At 52.5% G+C, this 21,439-nt stretch overlaps 1 protein-coding gene across 2 annotated transcripts in view; it reads right to left on the reverse strand.

Annotated features, from left to right (window-relative positions):
• Positions 1-873: 873 nt before the first annotated feature.
• Positions 874-21,439, reverse strand: part of LOC147616975 (DNA ligase 4-like) — a 74,113-nt gene continuing 53,547 nt past the window's right edge. Inside the window, exons 16-19 of one of the 2 annotated variants that reach the window (XM_086776621.1) lie at positions 10,327-10,446; positions 2,059-2,702; positions 1,706-1,965; positions 874-1,536 (exon numbers count right to left, since the gene is read on the reverse strand). In XM_086776621.1, coding sequence (XP_086632747.1) covers positions 1,955-1,965; positions 2,059-2,702; positions 10,327-10,446 — 775 coding nt within the window. In that variant the 3' untranslated portion in view covers positions 874-1,536; positions 1,706-1,954. Of the gene's footprint in view, positions 1,575-1,705; positions 1,966-2,058; positions 2,703-10,326; positions 10,447-21,439 lie in introns of both variants that reach the window. The other variant, XM_086776620.1, reaches the window with a different exon arrangement.

Here is a 21,439-nt window from a genome sequence, read left to right on the forward strand (position 1 = left end):
ATGCAAAAACCTGTCTACTATCTTCTGTTCTTCATTTGTGAACTAATCGAGTCAGCTTACCTACTTGTAAAGAAGTAAAGCTGGGTCAGTACCTTAATAGGCACCTCGGTAATAGCCACCAACGTAGGGGGGTCCAGATTCAGGAAATGCAGTTGTGCAAGAGGGAGGAAAAGAAAGAGGCAAACGAACACCTGGTGAGCTTGGGACCCAAAAAGGAATGATAATTTCATTAGGTAAAAAAGGAATCTGACCTTAACAAGCTCTTCAAACCTTTTGACATTTGGGTTATCTTCCCTGACCCACAAGGCAAAAACAAAAGCACGCCAATGCTTACACCTTGTCTTCTTTTCAAGAGTTAGGTTTTGAGCAAGAAAAGACCGAGGAACGTATTTAGGAAAATCCAGTTAGAAACACCTAATGGCTCATTTCACAGTCTGTAGCTCATAATTGAATAGGGATGATATGAACAAAAAATCCATTAAGAAATCCTGTAAATTTACATGTTGCATTGCTTTTGAGCAGCTCTACTTTAGTGATGCCCATGAGAGCCTCTTGGGCATACAATCTCTTGGACATACTCATCATGGGTCCTATCAAGAGACTGTAAATTCATATGAGCAGGATGAACAGGACCCATGATGAGCAGCAGGATGAATAGTGTGAACCCGGCCATCCTAAGCAAACCCATGTTTTTTGAAAGCCTCTGCACCCTGGCTACGGATGTTAACACTCACAACCTTGTCTGCACCTAGCACTCACTACATGTGATGGCACACCATGACATTGCAAGCCTAATTACTAGCACAGAAGATCTCGTATAAAATTAAGGTTGCACCAACAGTGATGTTGGAAGGATAGTGGAGGGAGGCAAGTTGGCACTTTACTGAAGTTAAAACAACACACAATGGAATGTATGGAGCTCCAAAAACTTATTTCATATAAACACACTGGCCAGAATGCTTCAAGCATTATCTACAACATTGATACAGAAGCCTGATTTGGAAAACTGTGTTGTTGAACTTTTCTTATGATGAGTTTTTGTTCCCAAGCAAAGAACTCGATGAACCAGACTGTTTGTCATAAAACAGATTGTCTCTCATAAACTCAATCCTCCCAAGAAGCCCTTCATGCACCAGACTCTGTCATAAAACAGATATGACCTACTGAGCTGGAGATGAGGAATAGTTAAAAGCGTCAGCAACCTATAGCCAGCCAATGTATTGAAGAAGGGTATATTTTCATAGTAGACCCATCTTATGCCAGCATCTTGGCCAGCATGCAATCCCATCTCTTACATCCTATCCTGCTGCTCATCACACTCAGAGCACAATATACAAAGTAGCTGTGGATTACTTGACCAAACGCACCGAAGCTAGAGCTGCAAATGCCATACACAATACAAGATCCTTCTATGACCAGACAATTATCAGACTGGGTTGCCTCTTGCGGCCTGATTGGCCTCGTGTTTTCAAACAGTTGGTGATGACCAACGAGCACAGTAATCCCACTCGATCTCGTTCCATCAAACCTTCTCTACTGCATTGTGGCAGACGTCCTTATCAAGCTCCTTTCCACTATATGACATTGTATTTTATAACACAATGTAAGTGCATAGGCTTTTACCTAATGAACACAACCTAAGTACATATGCTTTTGCCTATTGAACACCTCAAGAACATCTAAAGCTAAGAGCAAATGTTTTTACCTTGTCGCTTGCCGTAAACATCTGCTTTACATCATTCCCAAATCACTTGTGAGCGCCACCTGAATGATGTTCATGCTGCATTGCTCCTGATGCTCACCAAAGCAGCTCTGAAAAACACTTTTAAGTAAGCAGTGTTCTAAGGGATACCTCACGATACATCAAGAGCAAACAATCACTTGATGGTATCTGGTATTGCCCTTGTAGACTTTGTTAAGATGAAAAGGTAGTGGCAAAGCTAGTTCATCAACTTCAAAGCCAATCTGCAAGATCAAATGGAAGATATGGTATCACAAAAAACAGCTTGTCACTTACCTTTCAATTGAAGCAAGAGAAAAAGGCAATCTAAAACAAACCTTTTGTAGTAAATCTTCGTTTTGGGATACATGTAGGGACTGGGAGTTCCTTTGCCTTCAGATCATCTTGCATGAGAACCGTTTCAATTGGGTGTGATTCAGGGAAGCTGTGCAGTCCCTTGTCAACCACAGAGTTAGAGCTTTCCCTACAGAAACTCCCCAGATATACCTGAGCAATATCCTGCAGGCATTCTGATTCCCACGCTACTTGTGACATTGTGTGCTTAGAATGACATTCGAACACAACTGTGTCAGTCAGAATTGATGCAATATCACATTCAGTTCTTCTATCTGGTTGCAATGCCGGATCTTCACTCTCCCTTTTCAAGCAAGAATCCTCTTTGACAGTGTCTTCCATAGCCTTCACACATTCCTCCTTTCTCGACATCTTTCTTTCTTTCAAGGTTTCACCCCCGACAGAGCATTTGGGAGACTTCACATAACTCCTACATGGCCTTTTCCTTTTTTTATCATACCCTGAACCCTCTTCAACAGCAGGCAAGCAGGTTTCCTTCTTCACTGGATGATTGTTAAAATTCCATGTCATACCGTCAGCACAGTTGGAAGTGTTAGTAGGTACTTTGATAGCAACATCACTTTGGCTTGAGGCATTAGAGTCGTTTGCAAAGAGAACACCTTCTTTTCTGTAAGAGTTAACATTAGGGGTATATTTAGTTATAAGCATTTTTTTTCCCGGAAAAGAGAGCTCTAATAAGGATGAAAAAATATACAAAAGGCAGATTTCAAACAAACAAGGAGGAAATATCAACCAATTAGGTGCCTTGTGCTGCCAACAAGTCCCATATGAGTGGCAGTGAAAAAGATGCCATGATAGCACTCTCTCATAAACTGGTTGCGCTCTCTCCACAGCCCTTGAAGTACATTCTAGCCTCTTGGTAGTCTCCACCAACAAGTGGAGATCGGTATATTGGTGTTAGCCCAACATGCCCGTGATGTGCAGGAGCTTCACAGACAGTCTACCATTACTTATGGGAGTGCACGGAAGGATAGAGGATTTTGACTGTGATAGCACATCTCCTTGGAAGGATGAGGAAGAGAAAGTCAAATAAAGGAGGATGTCTGTGTCCTACTCTAAGAGTGTCATAACCTGTCAAAAAGTCCTCTGAATGTCAGGTGTGATACCATAAGCCTCTCAATGAGGTCATCAAAAAAAACCGAAGAGCCCGTAGCTCGCTGAAGCTCCCGCCTCCACCCTGCATTGTGCGCCCGCCTGCACGCCCCCCCTCTCTCTATCGCCTGTGCGCCTCCCACCTCTCCGCCTGTTCGCTTTTTCACCCCCCGCCTGCCTTCGCTCCCCTCTGCTCGCTTTTGCGCCCCCCCCTCCTGCCTCGCTGCTGCGCCTCCCCCCTCCTCGCCTTTCGTCCCCCGCCTCTTCGTTTCTTCGCCCCCAACCCCCTCTTCGCCTGTTCGCCCCCCCATCCCCTCTGTCGCCTGTTCGCCCCCCTCCTTTCCGCCTGTTCGCGCCCGCCCCCCCCCCTTCAGCAGCGCCCCGCCTTCGCTTTGTTGCCGCCCCCCCCCCCCCCCCCCCCCCCGGGGCTTCTCCTTCGTTTTCCCCCTCTCCCTCCTCTTTCGTGTTGTTCACCCCCAGGGGGTTTTGTTTTTCTTCATTTTCATCCGGTCTTCCGCCTCTTTGGGTGCAGCCCGTTTCTTGCAGGTTTTCCGCATTCGCCTCGCCTTCGCCTGAGCTTCAGACTCTGATGGAGACTCCTCCCGCCTCGCCTCAAAGGGACTCACCCGCAGCCCCCTCGCCCGCCCCCGAGGTCATCCCCATCAGGCTTTCTCTTTCGCCGGAAGAGGAAGCGAGCCTCACTGCAGAGGTGGAACGCCTCCAGGCTCATTCCACCATCTGCTGTATAGTCGGCACTCGCCCCAGCAGAGGGGAGATCAGGGATCTTCTTCAGGCTCGCCTTCTTGCAGATGTGGGCAAGATCCTGGATGTACAGCTCCTGGGCCGGGGCCATTATCAGATCGAGTTCGAGGCCGCCCAGAGCGTTGCCAAGGTCCTTGCCATGAGTCCTCTGGACATCAGGGGTGCTCGGGCTTTCTTCAGACCTTGGCAGCATGGATTTGACCCAGCAGCGGCGGAGCAGGGAGAGCGCCTCTTCCATATTACAGTTTGTTTCCCTGGTCTCCGCCGGGAGTATCTTCCGCTCCTCCCCAGGCTCGGAGCATTGGCGGGCTCGGTACTAGAGACGGGCCCCTCAGCAGCTTCAGTGGTGGCCAGAGCAGCGGGGCTACCTTCGGTCAGAGTGTTGGTGTCTGACATCTCCTCCCTTCCTAAGGTCATTCAGCTACCTAGGATAGGGGGGGGGTGGATAGATCAGAGAGTGGAGTTCTCGGGGCTCCCGAACCAGTGCTTCATTTGCAGGCAGGTCGGTCATCTGGCCAAGGCCTGCCCTCGCAGGAGACCTCGACCCTCACCACAGCAGCAGGCTACTGATGGCCCGCCCACAGATTCGGCTCGGCAGGCTGCCTTAAGGACACCTGCTCAGGCCACAGAGACCTCGGAGTGGCAGCCTGGACAGGGGCGCCGCCGAGGGAGACAGCCACAGCAGCACGCACAGAGACCGCTGCAGCAGTAGCCACAGTCTCAGCCTCACTGGGTTCCCGTGAGGAACAGCTTTGCTCCCCTTCAGGAGGAGACCCCTGCAGCGACTGAGGACCAGGAGATGCCAGCTCCCCCTTCTTCACCCCCCCCACCCCCGTCCCCTCCCACCGCCTCGTCTCCACCTTCGCCTCCTCCCGCCTCCGCTCCGGTTTCGGCAGCGGCTCCCTCTCCACCTCCCTCGCCTCCCCCTCCTCCCCCTCCGCCCGCCTCACCTTCCCGGGAGACCCTGGCAGTTCCCTGGCGCTCACCTGCAGTCCGGAGAGCGCTAAGCACTGACCTCGCTCGAGCATCACAGAGGAGACCTATGCCGATTAGGGCCTCACGGATTTCATCTATCCGCAGTCGGCTGAGTCGCCTTGGCATTAGACAGCGCTCGGAGGCCTTTGATTATACCTTTACACGGCTTTTTGGAGCAGAGGGCCCCCATGAGCCAGCACCCATTCGAGTTCATGTAGTGATACCTCCGGCCCGCGGGGAGGAGGCACTAGACTCAGCGGTGGCCTTCTCGTTCCCTCTATGTGGACCTTGTGATCGGGAGTGGACTCTAGAGCTCGCTCTCAGCACTTTGAAGACTCAAGCAGTTGAGTTTTCTCACCACATGAGCGATCTAGAGGTGACTGATGTGATAGGCCGACTTTGGGAGTTGGCTCATTTTTTCTTGGATCCCGGGAGTGTGGATACCTCAGGGATTCGGCATTTGGTCGTGCGCATAGTGGCAGACTTGGCGCGCGACCCTGGATATGTGAGTATACACGAGGTTTCTCTGTCAGAGCAGGAGGCAGTCGCCATGGGCCACAGCCACTGGCGCCTGATTCGGGATTCTTGCAGTACACCGGGTGGGCAGATTCGCAGCCGTTCGGATGGGGACTACTCTCCATCCAAGCCGCTTGCGAAGGCCCGCCGTACGGCTGAGACAGCATCCACCTCAGCAGGGCATCCATGAGGATCATCTCATGGAATGTACAGGGCCTTGGCGGAGCACACTTTATACGTTATCGAGGTTGCTTGAGGCAGGAGCTTCAGAGATGCCTGGTTGGTGGCAGCATTGACATTTTGATGATGCAGGAGCACCACTTGGGTGAGAGTAGGATCCGGAGATATGGTTCGGTGATGCCTGGTAGATGGGACACTTTTTGGTCTGCAGGGTTTGGTCCTTTGGGTGGACAGGGAGGAGTATGCATGGTTATTGCAGATGTATGGCGGCAGGCCATTGTGGATCGAGGGATCATTGTGCCTGGTAGAGCACAATATGTCATTCTGAGGATGCATGATGAGCTATTGGGTGTGCTCAACATCTATGCGCCCAATCATGCTAGTGCCAGAGCAGAGTTTTGGACTCAGGTTACAGATGCATTGCCAGAGGCCGCACATTGGTGTGTTGGGGGAGACTTCAACATGCTTGAGGACCCGGCAGATAGGGTGGGAGGCAGTCATGTTACAGTGCACGGCACGAAGCTTGCAGCTTGGGACCGGTTTTGCATGTCACTGAGGATCACTGATGCATGGCAGCATGGGGCTTTCTCCCGGTCTCAGGACAGTCTTAGTTTCTCTCGGTCGGATCGCCGGCAGGGAGGGACTAATCTATCTCGGATTGATCGCTTTTATGTGGGCGATTGGTTAGGGGAGCGAGGGGGCTCCGTCGGCATTCTTGCTGGCACCTCATTTTCAGATCATGCGCCAGTTATATTGACATTGGAGGAGGGGACACGGGAGCCCAGCTTGCAGTTGAGGATCCCAGAGAGGGTACTTGCAGATCCCAGTCTCGCTGAGGACATTGAGAGGATCTGGCATGATAGTCAGTGCTCTGACCAGGATGCAGCGGGCCAGTGTGCCCAGGGACTCATTGATCTTAGCTCTTTTCTTCACGCTGCAGCTTTGACACGACTGGGAGAGATTCGCGAGCGGGAGCAACGGCTGAGACGCAGCCTTGCTTCGCTACAGCGCCTTCAGGAGCAGCAGCCTGCATGTGAGTGGGTGGCGTCCCAGCTGAGCCAGGCACGCAAGGAGGTTAGAGAGGTAGAGGAGTAGAGACATGAGTTTTACTATCGTCGTCAGGCCTCTCAGTGGACGCAGCTTGGTGATAGAGTGACTGGGGAGTTTTTTGAGATCACTGGACCCCGTCATGCGCGAGCAGGAGTTCGCCAGCTTGGTAGACCGGATGGATCGATAGCTACTGAGCTCGGGGAGATCAGAGCCATTGCCACTGCTTTTTATAGTGACCTGCTTTCAGCGGAGCCAGCCACTGAGGATCGAGATGTGTGCAGACAGACTGTGTGGGCCCATGTGCAGAGGAGGGTCACAGACCATATGCGCACAGTTCTAGGTGCGCCTCTGTCAGAGATTGAGCTTGCCGAGGCCTTGAGGGTCCTGCCGCGACATAGTTGCCCAGGGGAGGACGGACTGACGCCGGCCTTTTTTATGCGCTATTGGGACCTTTTGGGGCCAGGCCTCCGCAGGGGCTTTCAGCATGTTTTGGACACTGGGGTGATGCCGCAGAGCTTTTCAGAAGGCTTGATCTATCTTATCCCCGAGGGGGAGGGAGTATCGGATGACATTCAGCATTGGAGGCCTATTACGATCCTCAATACTGTCTACAAGGTCTTAGCAAAGGCCTTGAGTTTGAGGATCCAGCCCTTCCTGGGGGAGTTGATTCATGCTACTCAGACAGGATTTGTCAAGGAGCGCAGTATCCTTGACAACATCTTTACTTTCTGGGAGGCGACGGCCCGAGCTAGATTTCTTGGCGAGGACTTGGTCGTGATGCTTCTCGATTTTGAGAAGGCATACGATAGAGTTGATTGGGGATTCTTAGAGGGCACTATGCTACGCCTGGGCTTTGAGCCAGGATGGATCAGAGGGGTGGCAGCTTTGTATTCCACAGCTCGCAGCCAGGTGCTGATTGCAGGAGGTCGGGGGCCGAGTTTTGAGCTGACCATATCAGTCCGTCAGGGGTGTCCTCTCGCCCCTTTCCTTTTTCTCTTCTTTGCGGAGGCTATGAGTATGTATTTGACGGCAGAGGAGGTTGGTTTGAGAGGACTTCAGCTCCCAGTCCGGGGGGAGGATTTGCTTGATGCTGAGTTTGCAGACGACACGGGCTTATTTTTGCATGGCCAAGAGGCCAATCTTATTCGGGCAGAGCAGTCGCTCCAGGTTTTTAGTGCAGCTTCGGGAGCATTGATCAATTGGCGCAAGACAGTGGCCTTTTGGATCAGTAGTGCTCCCACTCCGGCATGGAGCCCGGACCCCGGTTTTAGATGGATTCCTCCAAGCACAGCAGTGCGGTATTTGGGATGCCAGATTGGCCTCGATTTGTCACCTGAGCAGCAGATTGCCGCGCTTCTTCTGAGCATTCGGAAGAAGCTATTGTATTGGAGTACAGCTCGACTATCCTTGGCTGGGAGGGTGGTGGTGGCAAATCAGGTGCTGTTAGCGACGATGTGGTACATTACGTCTTGCTGGATTTTCTCGAGCTCTTGCATCAGCCAGGTACAGAGGCTGATCAGGAACTTTCTGTGGTCTGGGCGGGACGGTCAGGCAGCTCGGGCAAAGGTTGCATGGGCAGTTATTACACTTCCGCTGGCTCAGGGCGGTTTGGGCATTATAGATCCAATCGATCAGAGGAGAGCCTTATTGGGGAAGCTTATTGTTCGGGGGTTGCTTCCAGGCGCTGAGCCTTGGAAAGAGCTCCTCTTGCAGCGACTGCAGGCCCGGGCGCCTCCTGCAGGGGGTACTTGGGCACCAGAGATTCGCTGGATCTTCATAGAGATGAGGAGGACAGGCCTCAGTAGAGGATGGGAGGACAGATTTGCTTTGAGTATCCTGAGAGCTTGGGAGCTGCTGAGACCGGGGCTCTCTCAGCGGCCTCCTTCTTGTGTTGAGGAGCGGGCCAGGCAGCCGCTCATCTGGAGCCCAGCGGTTCGTACAGAGCAGGGTCATATGCTGGGTTCTCGGCCTCGTCTAGCCTGGGGACCTTTAGCGGCAGGCCCAGCTCGTAGTTTTGGAGACTGGCAGGCTTTCTGCAATCTACCAGAGGAGACCCAGGTGGAGAGGCTGAGTCACTTCAGAGGGGGGTTGATTATGAGGGATGATATTCAGGAGGCACTTACAGAGGAGTGGTTCACACCTCTCGAGCCAGTGGCCCCACGGTGGATGGGAGCCTTTACACAGTTGCAGATCCTGATTGCTGTCAGAGCTAGCACTGAGGATGGCAGATGCCTCTATTATGAGATTCAGGATGAGGGCAGACTCTAGAGAGTGGAGGTGGAGTCGCCTTTGGTTGCAGAGTGCAATTTTCAGAGGATTCGGGTAGTGGCTGCCGCTTCTCGGAAGTGGCATATTGACCCCGCACCTGCTGACGTGCTCCCGGATTGGCGCATATGGGCATATGCAGCGCGCCCCTTGGCCCGGCTACAGTGGGACCCCGGGGAGTACGAGTGGCATGATCCTTATGCATCCCTTGAGGTCACAGAGATCACCTTTTTCCAGTATACTGTTCGGCTGGGACGGCATATTTTGACGGCGAGGAGGACGGTTTCTCCAGCGGCAGCGGGGCATTGGCGATTGCAGGGACTATCACAGGAGTTCCTGGAGGATTTCTGGGCTCGGCTCTGGGCTAGTCGGCAGGCCCGCAGGATCTCGGCTTTTCAGTGGCTGGTCGCCCACAGGGGCTCAGCAGTTGGCACTTGGCTTGTTTACAGCGGTCTTCCGGCGGCCTGCGTCCGATGCGGCCACCCTATGGAGACACAGAGACATTGCCTTTGGGATTGCCCTCAGGCACAGCAGATTTGGCTGCGGATGCTGCGTATTCTGGCCCCCCTCTCTCCAGAGGGTATGTTTACGTGGGGTGCCGCTGCTTGGTCGACTTCGTCAGGGCCTGCTATGGGCTATGAGATGGAGCAGGGCAGTCAGGCCATCAGATTTATTAGGGGCCAGCCTCGCCTGGTTCCGGCACCGGATTTCTCATCCGCCAGCTGGACACAGGAGAGGGATTTACGGTTCACCTGGAGGGCCCGGTGCTTTACGGCCTTTGAGGGGAGATTAGAGCCACCAGCAGAGACTGTTCGGGGGATTTGGCAGGAGTTGATCCACACCCTGCGAGGACAGTACGACCGCATCCGGGGAGACTCGGATGAGGCGATCTTACGGCGCCAGGCCTTTCACACCACTTGGCGCTGCGGCCCGTTCTACACCCTACACACGGGATCCCCCCGTTGGCACTACAGGCCACCTGTTTGGCTCTTCCCCCCCCCTATTGTATGATTTAGCCGCTCAATTCTTTAGACTGATGCTTGTATTTTGCAGCACCTAGGGAGAGTCTCCCGGGCTGCCATGATGTATTCACTGCTCTTCTCTCTGTTAGGAGCAAGAGAGATCTCTTTTGTAGCCCTACGGGCGTTTTTTACATAACTAATGAAAGGATCTTTTCTCGGAAAAAAAAAAGCCTCTCAATGAGGTCTAAGAGGGACTCTCTAAATGTGTCCCAAGACAAGATGCCTGGTGTTCCTCCAATATAACTAAAGAAAGGCATGCTTTTTAGAGGGTTGATTAGCAATACATTGACATGGTGCATCCAAATATCAAGAAAAACGGAAAACATCTGCACCAGGACAGCACACTACAAAGAAACAATTAAGTCTCACCTCAACAAGTACGGGCCGATGTAGAGCCTCTCTTTTTTTCTAACACTATCTTCAAGCCATAAATGACTCACAATGTTGACGTGAGATGACTGTAAAATCTCTTTTTCTGAATGATTGAAACTGCCAAAACACAAAACTGACAGTTTGTCAGTCATTGAAGTACACCTGCTGCTCATTTAAAATATTGGGTTGACTGCCCTCAAAACCCAAGGTTCCAACATATCATGTGAGCAGAAACTGCAATAAATCAGGTGCTCCTTCCCACTTCTTAGCACAGAGCTTCTTTTCCCTCATCGTGTGTAGGGCAGTTCAGAAACTTGATTTTTAACTATGTTTAAGCATGGTTTCATAATTCTCAAGACTTGGGGCAACTGTCGTAGAGGGGAGACTCATATTATCCAAGTACAAATGAGATTTGCAGATTACTTGAGATGGATCCTCACTGAGGCAGACATTAGGATTCCACCTTTCCCTTCTATCAAGTCCTGGTACTAGCTTAGATCTGGTATGCCAGTCTCTCATAAGCACTCAGGTTGACACAGACAGGCAAGCACATGTTAATTGACTCCACATGTGATGCGATGGGGCCAGCCTCTTCTATAGGTGCATGGAAGGCCATCTAAATATTTTCAAAGGCAAAGAGGGATAGGTTGACTACAGGATTGCTTGCGGTCAAAAATTGCACAGATTGGTCTGGCCATCACCCTCACCTTAAGAGGGGCGAGTCTTGGCAACATGTGCCCGCGTGAGAAACAGAAACTAAGGAGATCACTCTTACTTTTGTGAGCCTATGCACATTGTGTTGATGGTTCCCACACATTTTGGAGGGCTGGGCAGCCAACATCTGACAGGCAGGGGCAAACCATATGCTCAGCCAGAGTCCACCAGTCATGGCATTTAATCAACCAATCTGTTTTTCCACACACACACACACACATGGCATGGGTTACTTCATAAAATTGACCACCACACACGCATCCGACAAACAGGGGGAACATCATGGAAACAAAAAAAACGCAAGATAGACCAAACCTCCCAAAACATGTTTTGCCCAAATTTTTGAGGTGTTTTTTTCTTGCACTTTTTGATCGCATCTTGCTTGCGCCTGATTTCGGCTTGTTTGCGAGCTGGTTTCAACCGCCTGTGTGCACCCGTGCTCCCCCCCCTTGACCTTGGCCTTGACCTTCCTTCTCCTCCTTGCTTTCCCCACCTAGCCAGCATCAGCTAGCCAAGCTATCCGTCTATGCCCAACGTCATAAAGTGACGATTAATGCCATACTCGTGGGGGAAGCATTGGGATTGGCCATGTGAGCTAGACTAATATCCAGTGGACATCAGGATGGAACAGACAAGAGTGCAAAGAAGGCATGAGCACGCAATAATAAGATGACACGACCAAAGAAACCAAACTTGAGCAACACCAGTAAAGAGGGTGTCTTCCGGAACTGCACTTCAAAGGACACAACAATGCACACAGGACTCCACTAGTCCTCACATACATTACTCAAAGAACAACTTCACATTAGAATACTGCACTTCCACTCTTCTAATCCAGATCCGGGTACTACCCATTAGCACAAGACAGTTACAAGAACTCCCCCTCATGATGTTTCCATTACTGCTAAGTTGGTGGACCATTGGTGGTAAACTTCTAGGACTGGTTCACCCACCAACACCTGGCACGCCCGGTGGACTCAACTCGACGTACTTTCTATCTTCAATTTTTCATGTTCTGGAAAGGTCTTCAGTCTGGACTGCTAAGGCCTGCCCAGTCTTGACTGCAACTAGGGTCTTCTGCAATGTTGCCTCCATATACTAACTCAATGTTCCTCCTTGTAATGTACCTTCTTTCGTAGGCCCTTCTTTGTTTTCTGACCAACTGCCAGACTCCGGCCTTTTCTTCTGGCTTCCTGTGATCCACTCGATCACTTAAGCTTCCAGATGGCTTTGCCTAGCCCTGTCCATAGCATCCATCCCCATGCGTGCAACAAGGCATGGAGTTTTGTGTACCCCAGGGCAATAGGTGCACCATCATAGACATGGCTCTCTGGCTTCTTTTTCTTTTCTTGTCCCCACAGCTCCAGGCCCATCCGTATAGAGGGATTCCTGTTACATCCAGAACAGCTCTCCTTCCGTGACTCACCACGTGTTGAACCTTCTGCCTTCGGCCTTCAGGTTCTAGAACTTATTTTTTCTAGACTTCCACCTCCTTTTGTAGTTTGCCATTTTGCTCCTTCACTCCTTCCGCATCAACAGTGCTGCTAGCTCCCCGCTTGGCGTTTTTCTCTTGACTATCTCCTTGTTTCCTGAGTGCTTAGCAATAGCACACCCTGTTGTCCTTTGCCTCTGTCTAGATTCGGGATCCTTGCTGCATATAACCAACTCTTTGCATGTGGGGGTGGGTGCTTTTATTACAGCTTTGAGCAGGTATCCCTCCCACACTTCTTGGAGCTCTTCAACTGGTTACTGCATGCTCCTCGAGTCCTCCTATTCCTCCATTCTGGCTGCATCCAGCTCATACACTTCTGCATGGGTCTTGGCTTCATGAAATGCAAGCCTGGCCTTTGTCCGGAACAGCTCGATTTTGTCTTTGTCTGCCCTTGCATGTATGTTCTTCACCACCTCCAGGTGCTCCTTAAGCATGGCGTCTGCCTTCTGCTGGGTTGTTGTGGCTTTGGCAGTGGCTGGATCCAGTCCTTCCTTGATTTGTCTTGTTTCTTGCCCCTGCCTAGCCATTGCCATCTTCAAGATTTCAATTTCTTTTGCCATGTCTTTGTTGGTGTCTTGCTGTACGTGGATCTTTTCATGCTATTGCAGCTCAACCTTCGGGAGTGGCATCTCTTTGCGGTCCTCTTCTGCTTTGATTTCTCTTTCCTTCAAGGCATTCCTAAGCCTCTGGATCTCCTTGGGGTCTTCCGCTAAACACTTCTGCAACACTCTTCCTTGTTTTCTTCTGCAATATGCTTTGCCAACTCATGTTCCCCTGCTTTTTCCAGCTTTTCTAAGACTGTTCCAGATGAGGGCCTTGAGATAATCTCCAATCTTTGTTTTGCTGATCTATTTTGTCAGCATCTCCATCTCATCTTTCAGATTATTGTACAGGATTTTGGTACATCCAGCCTCTGTTGACTTCACTATTCCATAGTTCTTCCTAGACATACAATAGGGTTTGTGGACAAGATGTATCATTTCCACCACAAACCTCATCTGTTTGTGTCTTCGTCCTGGCTACGTATGATCTTGTATTCTTTGGCTCTTCTCTCTTGCGACTCGAACTGCTGGATGAGGTCCTCTTCATGCACTGGCTTGATCTCGATCTCTCCTTTTGTAGGACACGGTGAGCAATATGGCAAAGAGCTTGGCTGAACCAAACCTTGGTCCAAAAGCTCCATCACCTGCTTCATAATCTCCTCTTGCTGTGATCCGCTTACCCTATATGCAAGTCTATTTAGTGGGGAGCTACCCAACACCAAATTAATGCAATGATCGTCGGGTCTCTCAGAAGGCAACTCTTCTTGTAATGCATCTGCAAAGCAATCCTTGTATGTATTTAAAAATGTCAGCCTTTCACTTGTGAGAGTATCTACACATACATCATTACATTCAACCTTATCACGAACAAAGAGCAAGCACGCGGAAACACTCTTCTTCATTGCTTTATTAATCTAGATATGAGATACAACTAGGATGGAGTCTCCCTCATGACCAGCATCTATAACATGCATGCGGTCTTTATGCATAAAAGTAATGCTATTGGTTCTATGCTCGTTACATGGCTCTATACGGTGATGCCATGGTTTCCCGAGCAATACATCACATCCATCGAGTGCTGCAACCAAAAAGTTCTGATGGTCGAGGTAACCTTTGATATGTATGCGCAACTTCCCAATGATCAAGGTTACTTGCACTTCTTTATCCACAAATGCGGCCTCTAATTCTATTTGGGGTCCCATGTCCCCTATTTCAATACCCAAGGTGATCGCCATTTCCATAGAAATGAAATTATTTGTGGCACAATCATCAAACATAAAGAGAGCGGGTTGATCTTTGAGCTGTCCCCATGCTTTACATACGACTCTCTCTTTCTTGTCATACTTTGTATTCCCTTGTACGTCGGGAACGGCATGCACATTTACCTTTGGTTGCTTCTCTTTTTCCTTCTTCTTACGTTGTGGGCATTACCTAAACATGTGATCTTTGCTACCACATGAGAAGCATTTACCCTCCTTGGCATATTGCTCCCTTTCCTCAGGAGTGAGGCTAAACTTGTGCTTTTTTTGAGAGGCATCCTTTGGCTGCATATTTTCAGCCTTCCCACCACTCTTTACATCTTTCACAAAAGGTTTAGCATGCTGTCCGCTCTTTTGCTGGTTATGACCAGCCTCTCTTTGCCCTTGAACGCATGGTCTCCTTTACTAGAAGGCTGCAATTTATGCTCCAATTGCTCGGTGGCAAGAGCAATTACTATATAGTCCACTGTATTGAGTGACAGGGAGCTCGCTAAAGCCGCCCCCCCCCTCGCACTGCAGCCTGCACGCACTTCCCCCCTGCTCGCGCTCGCGTCTGTTCCCGCCTGCCCTGTTCTCGCCGCCCTCGCGTGCTCCCCCCCCGCCTGGTCTTCTCGCGCCCCCCGCCCTAGCTCTATAGCGCCCGCCGCCCCCTGCTCCTTCGCGCCCCCCTGTTTCTCCCCTTCTTCAGCGCCCCACCCCCTCCGCCTACCTCCGCCCTCTCTCCCCCCCACCCCCCTTTCGCGTTGCCTCCACCCCCCCCCTCTCTGCTTTTTTCGCCGCCGCCTTACGCCCCTTCCTCTCTTTTTGTGTTTTTTCCGCACCCTCTGTTTTTCTCTGTCTTCCCCCTTTCCCCCTCCGCCTTCTGTGCAGCTCGGCTCTTGCAGGACTCTCCGCATTCGATTCGCCTTCGACCTAGCTTCAGACTCTGATGGAGGCTCCTCCCGCCCCACCTCAGAGGGACTCTTCCGTAGCCCCCTCGCCCGCCCCTGAGGATACCCCCATCAGACTTTCTCTTTCGCCAGAAGAGGAAGCGAGCCTCGTCGCAGAGGTGGAACGCCTCCAGGCACATTCCACCATCTGCCGTATAGTCGGCACTTGCCCCAGCAGAGGGGAGATCCGGGATCTTCTCCAAGCCCGCCTTCTTGCAGATGTGGGCAAGATCCTGGACGTTCAGTTACTAGGCCGTGGACATTACCAGATTGAGTTCGAGACAGCCCAGAGCGTGGCCCAGGTCCTAGCCATGAGTCCCCTTGACATCAGGGGCGCTCGGGCATGGCTTCGACCCAGCAGCGGCCGAGCAGGGAGAGCGTTTATTCCATGTCACAGTTTGCTTCCCTAGACTCCGCCGCGAGTACCTTCCGCTCCTCTCTAGGCTAGGAGCATTGGTGGGCTCGGTGCTTGAGACTGGCCCCACAGCAACTTTAGTGGTGGCTAGAGCAGCTGGGCTACCTTCTGTCAGAGTTTTGGTTCCTGGCATCTCCTCCCTTCCGAAGGTCATTCAGCTACCTAGGATAGGGGGGGGGGATGGATTGAGCAGAGAGTGGAGTTTTCGGGGCTCCCGAACCAGTGCTTCGGCCACATGGCCAAGGCGTGCCCTCGCAGGAGACCCCAACCTTCACCGCAGCAGCAGGCCCCTGATGGCCCGCCCAGAGATGCAGCTCGGCAGGCAGCCTCCGGGACACATGCTCAGCCCACAGAGACCTCGGAGTGGCAGCCTGGACAGGGGTGCCGTAGAGGGAGACAGCCACAGCAGCACGCCCAGAGACCGATGCAGTAGCAGCCACAGTCTCAACATCACTGGGTTCCAGTGAGGCACAGCTTTGCTCCCCTCCAGGAGGAGACCCTAGTGCAGACTGAGGACCAGGAGATGCCAGCACCCCCTCCTTCGCCCCCGCCCCCCCCTCCCCCCTCCCCCGTCCCCCCCTCCCGCCTCGCTTCCACCTTCGCCTCCTCCCGCTCCCGCTCCGGTTTTGTCAACAGCTCCTTCTCCACCCCCTTCTCCCCCCCCTCCTCCCCCTTCGCTCGCCTCAGCTCCCCGTGAGGCCCTGGCAGTTCCCTGGCGCTCACCTGCAGTCCGACGGGCACCGAGCACCGACCTTGCTCGAGCACCGCAGAGGAGACTTACCATGCCGATTCGGGCTTCACGGATATCCTCTATCTGCAGTCGGCTGAGTAGTCTCGACACTAGACAACGCTCGGAGGCTTTTGACTACTCCTTCACACGGCTTTTTGGAGCGGAGGGCCCCCATGAGCCAGCACCCATGTAGTGATACCTCCGGCCCGAGGGGAGGAGGCACTTGATTCAGCGGTGGCCTTCTCCTTCCCTCTCTGTGGCCCTAGCGACCGGGAGTGGACTCTGGATCTCGCTCTTAGCATTTTGAAGACTCACGCAGTTGAGTTTTCTCACCATGTGAGCGATCTGGAGATGACAGACGTGATAGGCCGACTCTGGGAGTTGGCTCATTTTTTCTTTGATACTGGGAGTGTGGATGCCTCCGGGATTCGACATTTGGTGGTTCGCATAGTGGGAGACCTCGCACACGACCCTGGTTATGTATGCATACACGAGATTGCTCTCTCTGAGCGGGAGGCAGTCGCCATGGGACACAGCCACTGGCGCCTGATCTGAGATTCTTGCAGCACAACGGGTGGACAGATTCGTAGCCGCTCGGATGGGGACTATTCTCCATCCAAGCCGATTGTTGCGAAGGCCCGCCGTATGGCTGAGACAGCCTCCACCTCAGCAGGGCATCCATGAGGATCATCTCATGGAATGTATAGGGCCTTGGCGGCGCACACTATGTACGTTATCGTGGTTGCTTGAGGCAGGAGCTTCAGAGATGCCTAATTGGGGCAGTATTGATATTCTGATGATGCAGGAGCACCATTTGAGTGAGAGCAGGATCCGGAGATACAGTTCGGTGATGCCTGGTAGATGGGACACATTTTGGTCTGCAAGGTTTGGCCCCTTGGGTGGGCAGGGAGGAGTATGTATGGTCATTGCGGATGTTTGGCGACAGGCCATTGTGGATCGCGGGGTCATTGTGCCTGGTAGAGCACAGTATGTCATTCTGAGGATGCATGATGAGCTCTTTGGCGTGCTCAATGTCTATGCGCCCAACCATGCTAGTGCCAGAGCAGAGTTCTGGACCCTTGTTACGGATGCATTGCCAGAGGCCGCACATTGGTGTGTCAGGGGGGAGACTTCAACATGCTTGAGGACCCGGCCGATAGGGTGGGAGGCAGTCATGTTACAGTGCACGGCACGAAGCTTGCAGCTTGGGAGCGATTTTGCATGACACTGCGGATCACTGATGCATGGCAGCATGAGGCTTTCTCCCGCTCTTAGGACAGTCTTAGTTTTTCTCGGTCGGATTGCCGGCAGGGAGGGACTAATCTATCACGGATTGATCGCTTCTATGTGGGCGACAGGTTCGGGGAGCGTGGGGGCTCCGTTGGCATTCTCGCTGGCACCTCTTTTTCAGACCATGCGGCAGTTATTTTGACACTTGAGGAGAGGACACGGGAGACCAACTTGCAGTTGAGGATCCCAGAGAGGGTACTTACAGATCCTAGTATTTCTGAGGACATTGAGAGGATATGGCATGATAGCCAGAGCTCTGACCAGAATGCAGCAGGCCAGACTCATCGAGCTCAGCTCTTTTTTGCACGATGTAGCCTTGACACGGCTGGGAGACACACGAGAGCAGGAGTGTCGTTTGAGACGTAGCCTTGCTTCGCTCCAGTGCCTTCAGGAGCAGTAGCCTACATGTGAGTGGGTGGCATCCCAGCTGAGCCAGGCACGCCAGGAGGTTAGAGAGGTAGAGGAGCAGAGACATGAGTTCTACTATCATCGCCAGGCCTCTCAATGGACGCAGCTTGGTGATAGAGTGACTGGGGAGTTCTTTGAGATTTTTGGACCCCGCCATGCTCGAGCAGGAGTACGCCAGCTCAGGAGGCAGGATGGATCAGTAGCCACTGAGCCCGGGGAGATCAGAGCCATTGCCACTGATTTCTATAGAGACTTGCTTTCAGCGGAGCCAGCCACGGAGGCACGGGATGCTTGCAGACAGAATGTTTGGGCCCATGTGCAGAGGAGGGTCACAGATCGTATGCGCACAGTTCTGGGTGAGCCTCTTTCAGAGGTTGAGCTTGCTGAGGCTTTGAGGGTCCTTCCGCGCCATAGCTGCCCTAGGGAGGACGGATTGACGCCTGCCTTTTTTATGCGTTATTGGGACCTTTTGGGGCCAGGCCTCCACAGGGGCTTTCAGTATGTTTTGGACAATGGGGTGATGCCACAGAGCTTTTCAAAGGGCTTGATCTTTCTTATCCCCAAGGGGGAGGGAGTGTCAGATGATATTCGGCATTGGAGACCTATTACAATCCTCAATACTGTCTACAAGGTCTTAGCAAAGGCCTTGAGTTTGAGGATCTAGCCCTTCCTTGGGGAGTTGATTCATGCTACCCAGACATGATTCGTCAAGGAGCGCAGTATCCTTGACAACATTTTCACCTTCTGGGAGGCAACGGCCCGAGCTAGATTTCTCGGTGAGGACTTGGTCGTGATGCTCCTCGATTTTGAGAAGGCATACGATAGAGTCGATTGGGGTTTCTTAGAGGGCACTATGCTTCGCCTAGGCTTTGAGCCAGTTTGGATTCGAGGAGTGGCGGCTCTATACTCCACAGCTTGTAGCCAGGTGGTGCTGATGGCAGGAGGATGGGGGCCGAGTTTTGAGTTGACCAGATCAGTCCGTCAGGGGTGTCCTCTCGCCCCGTTTCTTTTTCTCTTCTTTGCTGAGGCTATGAGCATGTAAATGACGGCAGAGGAGTTGGTTTGAGAGGACTCCAGCTCCCAATCAGGGGTGTCCTCTCGCCCCGTTTCTTTTTCTCTTCTTTGCGAGGCTATGAGCATGTATTTGACGGCAGAGGAGGTTGGTTTGAGAGGACTCCAGCTCCCAATCAGGGGTGAGGACCTGCTCGATGCTAAGTTTGCTGATGACACGGGATAGTTTTTGCATGGTCAGGAGGCCAATCTTCAGAGGGTAGAGCAGTCGCTACAGGTTTTTAGTGCAGCTTCGGGAGCATTGATCAATTGGCGCAAGACAGTGGCCTTTTGGATCAGTAGCGCTCCCACTCCAGCATGGAGCCCGGACCCGGGTTTTAGATGGATTCCTCCTGGCACAACAGTGCAGTATTTGGGATGCCAGATTGGACTAGATTTGTCACCTGAGCAGCAGATCGCCCCGCTTCTTCTGAGCATTCGGAAGAAGCTTTTGTATTGGAGTACAGCTCGGCTATCCTTGGCTGGGAGGGTGGTGGTGACAAATCAGGTGTTTTTAGTGACCATGTGGTACATCACGTCTTGCTGGATCTTCTCGAGCTCTTGCATCAGCCAGGTACAGAGGCTGATCAGGAACTTTCTTTGGTCTGGGCGGGATGGTCAGCCAGCCCGGGCTAAGGTTGCTTGGGCAGTTAATACTCTTCCGCTGGCCCAAGGGGGCTTGGGCATTATAGATCCAGTTGATCAGAGTAGAGCCTTACTGGGGAAGCTTATTGTTCGCGGGCTGCTTCCAAGCGCTGAGCCTTGGAAGGAGCTTCTTTTTCAGCGACTGCAGGCTAGGGCTCCCCCGGCAGGGGGCACTTGGGCACCAAAGATACGATGGATCTTCATAGAGATGAGGAGGACAGGCCTCAGTAGAGGATGGGAGGACAGATTTGCCTTGAGCATCTTGCGAGCTTGGGAGTTGCTGAGACCGGGGCTTTCTCAGAGACCTCCTACCTGTGATGAGGAGCGGGCCAGACAGCCGCTTATTTGAAGCCCACCGGTACGCACAAAGCAGGGTCATATGCTGGGTTCTCGGCCTCGTCTAGCCTGGGGACCATTGGCGGCAAGCCCAGCACATAGTTTTGGAGACTGGCAGGCCTTCTGCAGTCTCCTAGAGGAGATCCAGGTGGAGAGGCTAAGTCACTTCAGAGGGGGGCTGATTATGAGGGATGACATTCACGAGGCACTCACAGAGGAGTGGTTCACACCTCTCGAGCCAGCGGCCCCACGGTGGCTGGGAGCCTTTACACAGTTGGAGATCCTGATTGCTGTCAGAGCTTGCACTGAGGATGGTAGATGCCTCTACTATGAGATCCAGGATGAGGGCAGACTTCAGAGAGTGGAGGCGGCGTCACCTTTGGTTGCAGAGTGCATCTTTCAGAGGATATGGGTAGTGGCCGCCGCTTCCCGGAAGTGGCATATTGATCCAGACCCTGCAGATGTGGACTCTGATTGGCGCACATGGGCATATGTTGCGTGCCCCTTGGCCCGGCTCTAGTGGGACCCTAGCGAGTATGAGTGGCATGATCCTTATGCATCCCCCAAGGCCACAAAGATCACCTTTTTCCAGTACACTGTTCGGTTGGGGAGACATTTTTTGACTGCGAGGAGGATGGTCTCTCCGGCTACATCGGAGCATTGGCGGCTACAGGGACTCTCACAGGAGTTCTTGGAGGATTTTTGGACCAGGCTCTGGGCTAGTCGACAGGCACGCAGGATCTCGACTTTCAAGTGGCTAGTCGCCCAACAGGCGGCCTGCGTCCGATGCGGCCACCCTTTGGAGACACAGAGACACTGCCTATGGGATTGTCCACAGGCGCAGCAGATTTGGCTGCGGATGCTACGCATTCTGGCCCCCCTCTCTCCAGAGGGCATGTATACGTGGGGTGCCGCTGCTTGGTCGACTTCATCAGGGCCTGCTCTGGGATATGAGACGGAGCAGGACAGCCAGGCCATCAGATTCATTAGGGGCCAGCCTCGCCTTGTTCCTTCACCGGATTTCTCGTCCGCCGGCTGGACACAGGAGAGGGATCTACGATGGGAGCTCCTCAGCAGCCTCACCATCTGGTTCACCTGGAGAGCCTGGTGTTTCAGGGCCTTTGGGGGGAGACTGGAGCCACCAGCAAATACTGTTCGGGGAATTTGGCAGGAATTGATCCACACCCTGCGAGGACAGTATGACCGCATCCGAGGCGACTCGGATGAGGCGATCTTGCGGCACCAGGCCTTTCACACCACTTGGTGCAGCGGCCCCTTCCATACCCTGCACGCGGGTACC

This window comes from Cibotium barometz, chromosome 37 (assembly GCF_041138505.1).
Source record: "Cibotium barometz isolate CiBa-2024 chromosome 37, ASM4113850v1, whole genome shotgun sequence".
Lineage (NCBI taxonomy): Eukaryota > Viridiplantae > Streptophyta > Polypodiopsida > Cyatheales > Cibotiaceae > Cibotium > Cibotium barometz.